Source organism: Molothrus aeneus, chromosome 4 (genome assembly GCF_037042795.1).
Source record: "Molothrus aeneus isolate 106 chromosome 4, BPBGC_Maene_1.0, whole genome shotgun sequence".
Classification (NCBI taxonomy): domain Eukaryota; kingdom Metazoa; phylum Chordata; class Aves; order Passeriformes; family Icteridae; genus Molothrus; species Molothrus aeneus.
Window position 1 is genome coordinate 27,113,016 of NC_089649.1, and position 13,011 is coordinate 27,126,026.

General features: G+C 38.9%; 2 protein-coding genes across 3 annotated transcripts in view; one reads left to right on the forward strand and one right to left on the reverse strand.

The window, feature by feature from the left end:
• The window catches only part of AIMP1 (aminoacyl tRNA synthetase complex interacting multifunctional protein 1), a 31,455-nt gene extending 24,366 nt beyond the window's left edge, over positions 1-7,089 (reverse strand). The window contains exon 1 of the mRNA XM_066549007.1: positions 7,042-7,089. Within this exon, the coding sequence (XP_066405104.1) occupies positions 7,042-7,043 (2 nt within the window). The 5' untranslated portion in view covers positions 7,044-7,089. The remainder of the gene's footprint in view (positions 1-7,041) is intronic.
• Positions 7,090-7,350: 261 nt separating this feature from the next.
• The window catches only part of TBCK (TBC1 domain containing kinase), an 88,304-nt gene continuing 82,643 nt past the window's right edge, over positions 7,351-13,011 (forward strand). The window contains exons 1-2 of one of the 2 annotated variants that reach the window (XM_066548145.1): positions 7,351-7,413; positions 11,163-11,397. In XM_066548145.1, coding sequence (XP_066404242.1) covers positions 11,205-11,397 — 193 coding nt within the window. In that variant the 5' untranslated portion in view covers positions 7,351-7,413; positions 11,163-11,204. Of the gene's footprint in view, positions 7,414-8,553; positions 8,659-11,162; positions 11,398-13,011 lie in introns of those variants that run through there. The other variant, XM_066548146.1, reaches the window with a different exon arrangement.

Genomic DNA, 13,011 nt, shown 5'->3' on the forward strand with positions numbered 1-13,011 from the left:
CTTGATTTAGAGCAAGTAAAGCAGTTACAGAAAGGAAAAGAAAGAAAGAGCTGTTTACACTCTCTCCCTAAGAGAAGTCTCAGTTGAGAACAAAGATGTATTTTTAAAATACCCCTCAAAATCTGGTATTCATCTTTTGGGTCTGTTATAGCAATAAAGTTAAAAATCTTTGTCAAAAACCCTAGCTGCTAAGAAGATACTTCAAAAATATCTCTTCCTTAGAAACTTGAAGTTTGAGAATAAGAATGTCATTAAACAATGTATTTTATGTCTGCAATAGTCTGCAAAATAATGGTATTGGTTAGGTAGTTCACAGGAACATTTCAGTTCCTAATGCTCTTAATATCTGAAACCTGTCTGCTAGTTATCTTACATAGTAGTGCTCAGGTTAAAAATAACCATTATTTACTCACAAAAGCACTGAGCAGACCCCATGCAGATGTATTTTGAAAGAATCAGTGTCCTCTAACTTCAGACACATTAGCAGCTGCTGAGGCAGAACCTTGAGGCATTCTTTATGTGGGCCAAATAACACCTGAAGAAAAAACTGAAAGCATGAAAGTCTGCACATCTGAGTGTAACCAATGCAAGAATAATGGCAAACATCTTTTAATAGGGAAGAACAAAGCTGTCAAACAAAATTTTCAGGGTAACAGCAGTCCTTGATGAACTTGGAGCCTGCAGCTACAGCATCTTATTTACACAAAAAAAAAACCAAAACCAAAACAAAACACAAAAAAACCAAACCCACACAACACAAATAATTGTACTTTCAATGCTGAATTTAGTCACATAATAGGATGATATTTTAATGAAAACCTATTAAGATACTAACTAACCCTGTGCAGAGAAAATAATTTATTCAGCTGTGGAATGAAAAGTCTAAATGAACTTTTGTATCTAAAGTGGGCTGACAACTAATCCTCAGCAGCCAGAAGCAGTTTCATGTCACTTCAAAACCACGTTCCAGCAGTATCTACACCATCTTTGTAGTTGTATGAACTGAGAAGCACTTGGGGTTCACAGCTTTTAAAACTTCCAGGATGAAAATTATTTCCCCTCTTTTAATGCTGATCTGTGCAGCGGGAAATAAAAATTCACAAAAGCAAACAAACTCCCTGTGCACTCATCTTGGATGTTGAGAGGGCTGATGTCAGCTATTAAGACTGATAGTCTCTGACAGAAGAATCCTCCAAGCAGCTTTTGGGCAATAGCCATTTTTCATTTATGGATTCAAACTATAGAAACAAAAGAAGTTTTAAGTTAGCTAAATTCTAATTTTGCTGTGTTCCAAATTCTTCTATTAAAAATCCAATAATTTTTAAGCAATTATTTTCAATTGACATATGTTGGTTTAACATCTTCAAAAGGGCTAATTTGCAGGTAAGCTTTCAGTAAATTGCAAAGGAAAAGAAAAGATCTGAGTGTGCCTAGGTCATATCACGAGCATTATTTTATAGAAGGTCATTTGGATATGAAATTACTTACCCACTGTGATGCAGCAGGGGTAACTGAACCCTAAGAAAGGATTAATTTCCCTGGGGTATGATTCAGTGTCATATCCTAGCTGGCAACAGTGACTTCCTCAGTGTGCAACTGTTACCAATTATTAGAGCCCTTGACACAGAAGGTTTCAAACCTTACAGTAGGACTAGCAGATGTGCTCACAGAGGTGGACTCAGGGCCTTGCCTCCAGAGCAGCTGCCAGCAAGCCAAATGCAATGCCTCTTGCATGCCATGCACCAGCTCCTGCACTCCTGGGGGAACAGCAGTCCCCAGCTACCCTGGACAAATGAGCTGCTGAAATGATCTGTCCACTTATCTTGACAGTCTGAAACAAGATGCCACTACAAAGCTGTATATTAAACTGTAACCGAGAAACACTCTGGGATAGAAATCAGATCCAATAGCAATGGATAGTTTCTGAGAGAGGGTCTTGAAGTCACAAACTAAGCTTTACACTATTAATTCATACTCAGCTATGTTGGAAAAGCTCCTGATGAGAAGGAAATGGAAATAAAAGTCTTCCATAATAGGCGGTTTTATGCCAAAAGATTGAAGCAAATGACCTCAAGAATACATGTGCTAACTTGAGGCAATTTTTGATGATATTTAATGCATTACCAGCTGCAAGGAATTCAATTTTCTCCTAATCCTGAATAGAATCTCTGTCAGCATTTAAGAATTCTGAGGAAAGAATGAGTTCTACATGAATTGTGTTTAGCAGATGATTAAATACAGTACATGTTGCTTTCTAATAGGAATGCTAGTTTAATCTTCCCTCTCTGCAGTTCTGGAAGTCAAAGCACAGTTTCTAGGCTGTTAATTTATATTAAGTGACATAAGAACCTAAGAACTGAGAGTGGTGAGGCATTGGTTGAGGCTGCCCAGAGATTTGCATCATAAGCAATTGTACCCTAGAAAGAACAGCAATCTGGCACACTGAACTTTGTAATCAAGACTGACAGCGATTGCCATGCCTAAAACCAGTTATAACTGCCCAGAAACTTCTAACGCTACTGAACTTAAAAGCATTTGCTAGAAGCACAGAGCATGCTCAGGCAAGAAACTTTTCCTATTTAAATGTAAACATGGATGTTTGGAAAGTTTAGGAATACTCAAATGGACATGGTGACAATCTCAAAACGTTTGGAGCCATCATGCTACCCAAGCAAACTAGCACATTTTTAGTATGCTCAAAAAATCACTTTCTCTTGCTTCATCTATCAAATCTTTTCAACTGACTGTAACCACAGGGGCTGTATTTTCAGGAGGAAAATACATTCTTGCAACATGTTTCAAGCTTGTAATGGACTTCACCATTAGAAAACTCTATGGCCCAAAAGGCATAAAGGGAACCAACAACTTAATCTATTAACAAAACACTACATCACAAAAACTACAGAGAACAACTCCTCACCTGGGAGTCTACTACCTGCCACACCTGTCTGCTCCAGTTTAAAGAAAAAAAAAAAAAGTTCAAACTTCTAATTTCTCTAGAAAGTCTAGAAAGCAAGTCTGAGTGACATAGGATGGAATAAGGGAGAAGCAAGTCAGGAAAGGCCTGACCAGCCACAATTTTTTATAGGTAAACTGCCTCAGCTGCTCAAGAGGCTGCCCAAGCAATACTCACATTGAACTCATACATACTCAAGACCCCCTACAACTGGCACAGAGTTTTGCCTTTGTTCAGATTCCCCTTTCCTGCCTCTCAACTTTTTCAAGACACTTCAAAGAAGATCAAAAAGCTTGAAAGAAGTGCAGTTGTTTAGTCTACAGAAGAGAAGATAAATGGGAGACCTGGTCTTGTTCTTCAAAGACAAAGCAAGTTGGTACGAGAATGGGACTAAACTGTTCACCAGTTCTGATGCAGACATGAAAAAGAAAGCAAGATTTAAGTTTTGGAAAACTTTCAAGTAAGAGTAATAGACTGAACAGGCTGCCTTTGGAGGCTGTGGAATATCCATCACTGGAAGGTTTTAAAAAGAGGCTAGGCAAACATCTGTCAGAAGTGATTAAGTTACAGTAGATGAGAAGGTCTTCTGCTCCTCTTCTGCTAGGGTCCTTTTGTTACACCCAGTATTACAAACCCAATCACATTTCTGTCTTTTACATGCCTGTGTTTTATTTAACTTAAAAAAACATGCAATAAAAACCTGTCCTTCTGTGATATTTCCACATATTCAAGTGTGTTTATTTGGGACAACATAATAGACATGAAAGATCTGTTAAGTATGAAAGCAGGATAAAGAAACCACCTGTGAAGTAAAATAACAACGTATTAAATTTACACTCATTCTGAATAAATTGACCTCTAACATTATAATGCAGACAACACTGCATTATTTTTTGTCCTCCAAGAGAAAAAATTGTTGAACTTCATCAGTTACTTACTGATCTGCAGTCACTTCAAGATTTTCCTTAAAGAAGCTTTTTTTTTTAAAAAAGCACTTTTCCCTGGACACAGAGAAATACAAAATTCAATATTACAAAATATTAATAGAAAAAAGATCAGAAGACTGCTTTGAGAAGTATCCAAATCTTTTTGAAACTATATTAAACTATAAGGACGGCTTCCATTGCACTGGAGGAAAAAAGCTATTGGAGACCTTTTTCCTCCCCCTGCTGTTTAATACTACTGTAACCATGGAAATGAAAAATAAACATTGACTTCCCCTCACCCCCAGCATGACAGGATATGTAACAGCAGAAATGATTCTGGGTGAAGGTAAGAACAGGTAACTGCTGAGGAGAACACACGGGTTTCTGGGGGTCTCTGCTGCACTGACATCATACAACTCAGACCACTGCAAGAAGGAAGAGATGCTATTTGCTCTGCTCACATCTGATGTTCCTACCAGCTGCCCTCTGTGCTGACTCCTTACTTTTGTCTGTGTTGGCTAGCATTTGACCTTCTTTAGGTTTTAGGTAACACTCCCTTAGAAGAGACAAATATGAATGCATAGCTGTGACATAAAGCAATCACATCATAATCAGGCAAGTTCAAAAATATTATGGTCAATACCAGATTTGTCTTTCTGCACACCTGACCAATCCTTCTAATGACAATTGTTTTACATCATTTTTATTATATAGGTATTTCCCAAGTATGTTCATGGGAACTTGTAAAGTCCATGGGATTTGTAGACACACAAGAACTCAATCTTCTTTTCATTCTTGGTCTAGACAGGTCTGGGATAACATTTATCTCCTATTTTGCATCTCAGTATGTGTTTTTTCTTGTCAATTCAAGATCCACACTTCAGTCTGATATCAAGCTTTGTCAGAGTAACACAACATCCATAAAATTATTTATTCTACTTTAATGGGGAAAGGGCAGGGAAGCTGACAAACTGAAAGGATTAAGAAAAATCCAGACTGTTTAGCCCTCCTTCAATAAAGAGACTCTAGATTAACTTGCCACTAGTAAATTCATACTAAATTAGAGTTACAATATGAAGGCTATATCATCATACCATTCTGCATTAAACTTATTTTTCAGATTGTTTTCCCACTCAAATGTGCTTCATTATCAGAAGTATCAAGTCTTCAAGGCTCTAGGCAATTTGAGTCCTATTATTCCAATCTGATGGACTATTTTAAGAGTTGCACAAATTTTTTTAGCTAATATCCTTTTTCATTGGATACTCTTTTCTTCACACAATCCACTGCTTTCAGTCTAGAGATTGAAGTGTTGTTTCCTTCCCTCTTAATATTCAAAGGTGTAACATAAACAAAGATACCTAGAGCAATGTATGGAAAATAGGAAGGAGGCATTCTAGAGCACAAACTTGCTGAAACTAGTTTTAAGAATAATTTCTGCCTTCAACATCTTGGACCTGAGTGCTGCTAAAATATCAAAGCAACTTACAAATATATTGCATAATCTTCTCATAAGTCAAAATTACTGCAAAAGGAATATATTTTAAAGGAGTACAGAGTGCAGAGAACATTTTATGATGAAGCTGTATTGATAAGCAGTGACTTGAGGCTGCCTAAAAACATACAACACTGCCCCCCCCCGCAAAAATAAAGAAAAAAAACCCAAAAAAAACCAAAAAAAAAACCCCAAGACTAAAACCCCCACTTTACCAACCATTTGTCAAAGTTCTTTCTTTTAGCCATTTCTAAGGCCTTATACCTTTTAGCAACATCCACTATTAAAAACTCAGGTTTCAGACTTTGGTTTTGCCTAATTTTATAGAATCTGGGCTTCCTTTCCAACAGTGTGTAATAAAATTTAAACATAACTGGAGGATAATATAACAAATGAATGGTAAGGACATATGAAACTGGGAGGCTGTATTTAATCCCTACTGCCTCACCTTACTGCAGATTTCATCTAAGTAATCTACTTAGATGACAGAGTTATTTAGTTATTAATCTGAGTTATTCAGAACTCAGATTAGTTCTGAATCCCAGAACTATTTGTGAAAAGCAATGACTTCACTTAAAAGAAAACAAAAATCTCTGAGTTAAAGAAACAGAAAGAGTAAGAAATGCAAGCATTACTCAGTTTGCAGTAGTATTGCCTTTATTTTGCCAGCAGCTAAACCCAGCTCAAAACCACGTATTGATGAGGTACAGCACTGTCTGATACATACAGTACCGATATATATTGATTTAATACTGATAGATACCCAATATATACAGTGCTTCAGGAGTGGTGCCATATGTTGGGGGGCTGTGGACTGGCAACATAACCATGAACTCATCCCTGTCAGTCCAAAGCACACATCCCTGCACAGAACACGTGCTGCATCTTAAACCTTGTACCTCTGCTGAGGATGGACCAAATACTGCGTTATACTCTGTTCCTCACTCAAGGCTATGCCAGAGTATAACGGCACTTACACAATCAACCAAAAGCGAAGCAGCGTCTACGTTTCCTTTAGTAATAAGCAAACGCCAGGGGATAGTCCCATGCATGCACTTTCCAGGCTAACACAGCATCTCCTCGCACAGCCCACCAGCCTACGCCGCTTCCAAGCGCTCATTCCAGTGACAGCGCCGAATAAAGGATCCCAACCGCTTGGAGACCCAACCGCATGGAGATGAACCGTTTGGACACGAGCCGCTTCACGCACGGCCGCGTCCCCCTCGCAAGGCGCGGGGTGTGAATTTCCCACGCCGCCCTACAGCCAGAGCGCTCGGAATAAATCCCCTGGCATGAACTGAACCCCGACCGTGACGCCGCTTCCTGCGGCTCCCGCTCCGATCCCGATTCTCCCCCATGAGGGCGGCCTTCCTGCGACCACCGCCACGGGGCACCCACCCGCGCTGCGCCGGCGGCTCGCAGCAAATTGGCAGCAGCAAATTACCGGGCCCCCGCCTGGCTCCCTCCCACCCACCGACCGCAGGGAGCGGAGCTCAGCTTGGCTTGGCCCGGCCCGGCCCGGCCCGGCCCGCGGGGCAGCCCCGGGGCACCCATAGCGCCGTTTCCTCCGCGGCCACCGGAGCGGGGCACGGAGAGCGGGGCACGGAGGGCGCGGTGCGGGCCGAGCCCGCCCGGCCGAGCCGCAGCGCCGCCGGGACACTCACATGAACCGAGGAGCCGCCGCCGCCGCCCGCCCGGGCAAGAAGGACCCGCTCCCGGAGCTGCCCCAGCGAGCGCCTGACGTTTGCAAGCAGGCGCCCGAGGAGCGCCTCGCTCCCCCAGCACGCGCAGGGCTTAGGCACCAAACGCGTCGTTCCAGAGCACTGGCAGAGCACGCATACACACGGGGGGAAGGGTGTTAAACTTTCTCTCTTTTATTTTGTTTTGTTTATGTTGGGTTTTTTGTTGGGAAAAAAAGGAAGCTCAGGCACTGTGCGGATGACCCCTATGGCCCTACATTGAGCGGCTGGCGGGGAGCAGTGACATCACTGGGGGAGGATGGGCGGGGCGGGCCGGGGGCGGCGGCGCTGGCGCAGGTACCACCGGAGCCTCTGCCTTCCCTCTCTGCCGCTCCTTTGCCTTTCCTCCCTCCCGGTCCTTCGCCTGTCCCTGTCCCGTCCCTCCATCCTCATCCCCTTCCCCTCTCCCGCTCCTCTTCCCAATCCCTGTTCCCATCCCTCTCTCCTTCCCCATCCCCTTTCTCCTTCCCCTTTCCTATTCCCACCCCCTTCCCCCATCCCCTCCCCTTCCCCAGGGGTCTCTGCCCAGGTGTAGCAGCGCAGGGGGGATCAGGGTCCCCAGCATTTCTCTGAGTCCTTTAGAGAACCGGGTAAAAGCGATTTCTCTGTGCCAGGTTTAGTTCCTGAACAGACGTGTGTGTCGAATAAATGAAACGGTGACAAAGCCGATTTTAGGTCCTCATTATGATACTGATGTAGCAGAATTCAACTTTTCTTCGATGCCTATTCTGCATTTTAATAAACTTTGTGAAATCACTCAGTTTCAGGGTTTTTTGTGAAGAAGTGACTCTAGTTAGAGTTGTATATTCTATTTTAGTTATTTTATCAAAATAATATTTATTAATTTGATAATAAAATTATCAAAATAATAATAATTCTTATATTAATAATATAAGAATATTAACAATAATAATATCAAATTAATAATATCCTGTAGTTGTAGCAGGAATATTTTAAGACTTCAGAGCAAAGTTATTTTGTGGAAGAATTTCTTCCTGTGAAATGGCCCACTTTGTTTGATATACCATGATTTAATGGAAAACTGTTAAGTATAGGATGTTTAGGGTACCTGCTCTCCTGAAATTGCTCTCAATTGCTTTAAAAATAATTTAATAGCAGTGTAATTATATTTTAACTCAGAAAAGCTGCCTTCATAAGGTAAGGAATATTTACACCTGAGTACTCAGGAGGCATTTCAGTCAGCAGGCATTTCAAGTTCCTAATGGGGCTACTTGCCATGATTTCTGCATGTGGATGCTTTAGGAATTTATAGGTGTGTTTCACTGCAAGGACTCATTCAGGTTGGTCTCTTTGTATGTGCAATATTTGCTTCTGAGAATCAGATTTATTATGTTTTGACTTTTTTTTCCCTAAGGGCAAAGTTCTTAGTGTCCCTTAACTCAATCACCTTAGCACTGAAGAAGTGGAAATGCAGTGAAGAAGTTGGAAATGATGGTTCTAGAAAAGGCTGACTTCTGAAGAAAAAACACTTGTTCTCTGAGAGCAATAGATATCTGGAGGAGGAAATAAATTGCTCAATAGGTGGAGTTCCACTTTGTATTTTATTTCTCATTTTTGAACATCAAAAAGATACCTACTGCAAAATTTTTACAATAGTGCTAATCTGAATATTGAACAGGAATTTCTAAAGGTCTTTTTTTTTTCTGATTTTGCTGAGAATGTTGGTGAGTGCTTTTGTGTACTATAAAGGTTTCTAAGGGGGATTTGAATGAAGGTGGGGAGCTGGGGAAGGTTGTTTAGAGGTGAGATGCAACAAATCCACTCCTGGACTTCTCATCTTTATGCCAGGCACGTTTCACAGATGTGACAGACTGTCTCTTATACATGGAATAAATGGTGCTTTGGAAACAGTGACTTAGTAATTTTAGATTACACTAATAAGACAAATCTTCACTTCCTCTTCCATCCTTGCTGTTTTGGATTATCAGAATTGAATTTCCAGAATTCAATCCCAAAATTGAATTTGTGTTAACTGGTTCTGGTGTCAGTTTAAAATAACAAACCTTTCTTCTTTTCTTCCTGTTTTTATTTCAAAGTGACAGGGAGGTTCTGCAGAATATAATTAATTCCTTCAAATCATAAAATTATTGCAGTATGTGTCTTTTCTATACAGTAAAAGTGAGTTGGAGGTGTAGAGTTTTGTGCATTGCAGTAGGGACAATGTGTTGCACTCTCCTGTGTTTTTAGTTCTGCCAGACTTTGATGTGGAGTGAGAAAAGAAACCAAAAACAAACAAACAAACCCCCTCAATTTAAAATTAGTCAGAGAAGAGCTTTTTTCAGATGACCTGTTAAAATATCTATAACCATTCTTTTTGAATTAAGAAATGTCAGTAAGTTACTAGAGAAATGTTAAGACTGAAAAAAAATTTGTTAAAAAACAAACCCTTTCATTTAAGCTGTAATATGTGTCCCTTTCTAAAAGGTGGTGGAAGGCTTAAGTTTGGGGTTACTCATTTTATTTTTCAACTCAGTCTCTGGAATTTGTGTAAGTTGAGAATTAAGGCGTGATCAGAGTTTGACTGTGAGGTTAACAATTGCCAGAACTGGCTGCTGATATAATAGAAAACCTTTTTCATTGCTTTCATGGTTTCCCTGTAATTAACTCTGTAGGAAGAGAATTTATTCCATACCTGTTAAAATTCTTTATTGATTCCTTTAGGTGGGTGACAGGAAGAGTTGTTTGCTTATCTCGTATCTTGCTTTTTGCCCATCTGGTTCCCAACCAAAGGGGGCAAGTGATGAGTGTGCAGTTCCTTAATTGAACGGGTTCCAGGTGCTGTAATTCCTCCTTGTAAGCCAAATGATCTGATGTGCAAGGAAAGTTTAATCATTTTAAATGGTTATTGAATTGATGGGATTTAACAATTCTTTTTATTAAAAATCCTTTCTAAGTGTCAGCTGAATGCAGGTACAATATATAAGGGAAGTATTATCTGACAGTATTTTTCTACAGTAAAAATGAGAACATTTTACCTCAGTAGATGTATTGTACACTACATATTTACCTTCTTCGAGACATAATGCATCTTGCTGCTAGGCATAATCTTACTCCCCCTCCCCTCCACTCTAATTATAATAACTTGCTTTTCTTCTATTTTAGAGCAATCCTCTATTAGAGGATCATTGTGCCAAGCAAGATTGTAATTGAATCTGTAAACTAAGCTATTTTTTCTAAGTGTTTAATATATATTTTCTTTCTGATTTTGAATAGTTTATTTGGCAGATGTTTTTACAGGAATGGGGGTTCTTCTTATAAATACACACTTATGGGTTTCCAATTGGAACCTGCTGCATGCCAGTAAATCTTTGTGCTTGCACTCTGTCCAATTGATGTCTTTCCAGTGGAAAAATCTGACTGTAATGTGCATTGTTCACATCCTAAAATAAATCATCTGCAAAAAATTATGAAATATTCATGAGATAGGAAAGTATTGTATCTTTATAAATAAGACTTTTAATACAAATACTAATATAAATATTCCAGTGGTCAAAGCTGTTTTGGATTTTCCTTGCTTTTTTTAGGTTTGATTCCTTAACACTGTACATTCATATTCAATATGATTTATTTTGATATTTATCAGAATGTAAAAGTACATATCTCATGTCTATGTTTCTTCAGGGAAAAAAAACTCACAAGTGAGATCATTCTTTTATGTTTGTTTTAGAATCCTAAGTTGGACTGCATTGGTTAAAACAGAAGGTATCTTTCCTAAGATCCATTTGCATAGACCTGGTAAATGTGTTTAGTGTATAAGGATCTTTGTGCAACCTGTATGGAGTTGCTGTCAGTTGGGATTCACAAATAAATTTATGTATTTTTTATTGGGAATTTTGTGCTTTGAACAAGATTGTCCCCTTAGAGAAAGAAAAATTTTGAGACACCATATTTTTAAGTTTTCTGTTTCTCCTGTGTGACTTCCTGAGGGAAAATAAACCTTCTTAATTGCGTTATTTTGTGAACAACTAGTAACCGGAGTCTGTGTCTTTTGCTGATAAATTTTTACTCTATGTTCTCTGTTTAAGGAACAAGAATTGCTCTGAAGGGCTTAAGATTGTGTGAAAAAGATGTTTCCTTTAAAGGACACTGTGATGGGTGCCTCCACCTTCTTTGCCTCAGCTCTGCCACATGATGTCTGTGGAAGTAATGGCCTCCCTCTAACACCGAACTCCATAAAAATTCTGGGCAGATTTCAAATCCTGAAAACAATCACCCATCCCAGACTTTGCCAGTACGTTGACATTACCAGAGGTAAACATGGTGAGTATCTGTTAAACAAGCAAGTTTTTGTATGATTACGATTATGCGGTTGGGGTTTTTTTGGTGACTATATTTTAAGGTGACTGAGCAGAATACTGCCTTCATAGCACCAGCAAGTTACCAGTTTTCAGTCTCAAAATTCCTGAATTCCTTTACTATGATTGGTGGTATTGGCTCTTTTGCTTCTTCTCTGTAGACTCAAAGGAGAGATTAGTTGTCTGTCCAGTCTTTTTGTGTTATGCTAACAGATAAAAGGCAAGAACTTCTTTCTTTTTATACCTCACTGAAATTCCTGACCTGAATTGCTCTGCCATGTCTTTGTGTGGAATATGGAAATAGATGTATTTTTGATGTTGTGAACATTTTCATCTGATTGCAGCTGGTGTTGTCATCTCATGACCTGGCTGCAAACTTCCTGTATTATTACCTTTTGATTTCTGTAAGATTTCTCCCACTAGGGGTTACTTTATTCTAGTACAGGTTTGAAATGTTTTTTTCAGTACTTGTTGTCACACTTATTGTTAGCTCAAATAAAACTTCTGTTGTTTCTTTCTGCTCTACGATATTCTGTTGCAAGCTCAGCAGGACTACAGCACCTAATTTCCATAAAAAGGCTGCAACACCTGTGACAATTTAAGTCATTGCCACCCTTAACTTTTAAATCAACACTGTTCTCATACAAAAGTGCATTGTATGTATTTGATTATCTACAGGCTCTCATAAAGTAGGGCAAGTCATCTTTCTTCTTTTTAGAATGCAGTATGATGGATTGTTTCAGGTTCTTACAAAATTAGGATATTGCCAACTCCAGGTACTGAAGTATTCTGTGGGTCAGGGAGTTCTTTATGTGTTTTCCTTTGCCCTCAAACATGTAATTTTTCACTTATGAAGTCAGGAGGTCTAAAAAATGTAATAATTTTCATTTGTATTTATTAGTACTTCTTGAAGCAAAACCTGGGATTTTCTTACAATATTATTTGGGATGAAAGGTTAGGAAGTATTAACTAACACAACATTTCATAAATAAAAAATAGTAAAACATGGCCTTTTTGATTACAAAGAGTAAAGGACATGAAGATTTATGTGTATGTATAAAAATGAAGGAAAAAATTCATTCTTATAGTTGAAGTAACTTGAAGGATAGTAAATAAAATGTCTAACCATGAAGTCGAGAGTGTTCTGCTTTAACAATGGTTAGAATAGCAGCTAAGAATTTTGATATAATATGGGAAATTTGGGAGCAAATTTTATCATTTTGATACGGGCAGAACTTTCCATGTGTCAGTTCTATGCCTAATGATTTCATGTTTGTGGAGTTCTGCTTGCAAATGTCAGTTTCTACTCTTGCAGAGAAATGTGAGAGCAGACTAGGAAAACAATGCAAAAATAAATTAGATGTATAAATTCCTCCACTAAAGGCTTTCAAAGGGGGAATATTAAAAAAAAACCAAAACCATTCAAATAGATTTTTTTTTTGTAAAATTAAACTTTTAAAAAAATCTATGCTAGCATTGTAGGTGGCAATCTCAACATTTTTGTTAGGAGATTACTCAATGCATGGATGGTTGGATTGACAGTGCTTTGCATGAGGAAACTGGGAAGATAATCTTCTGT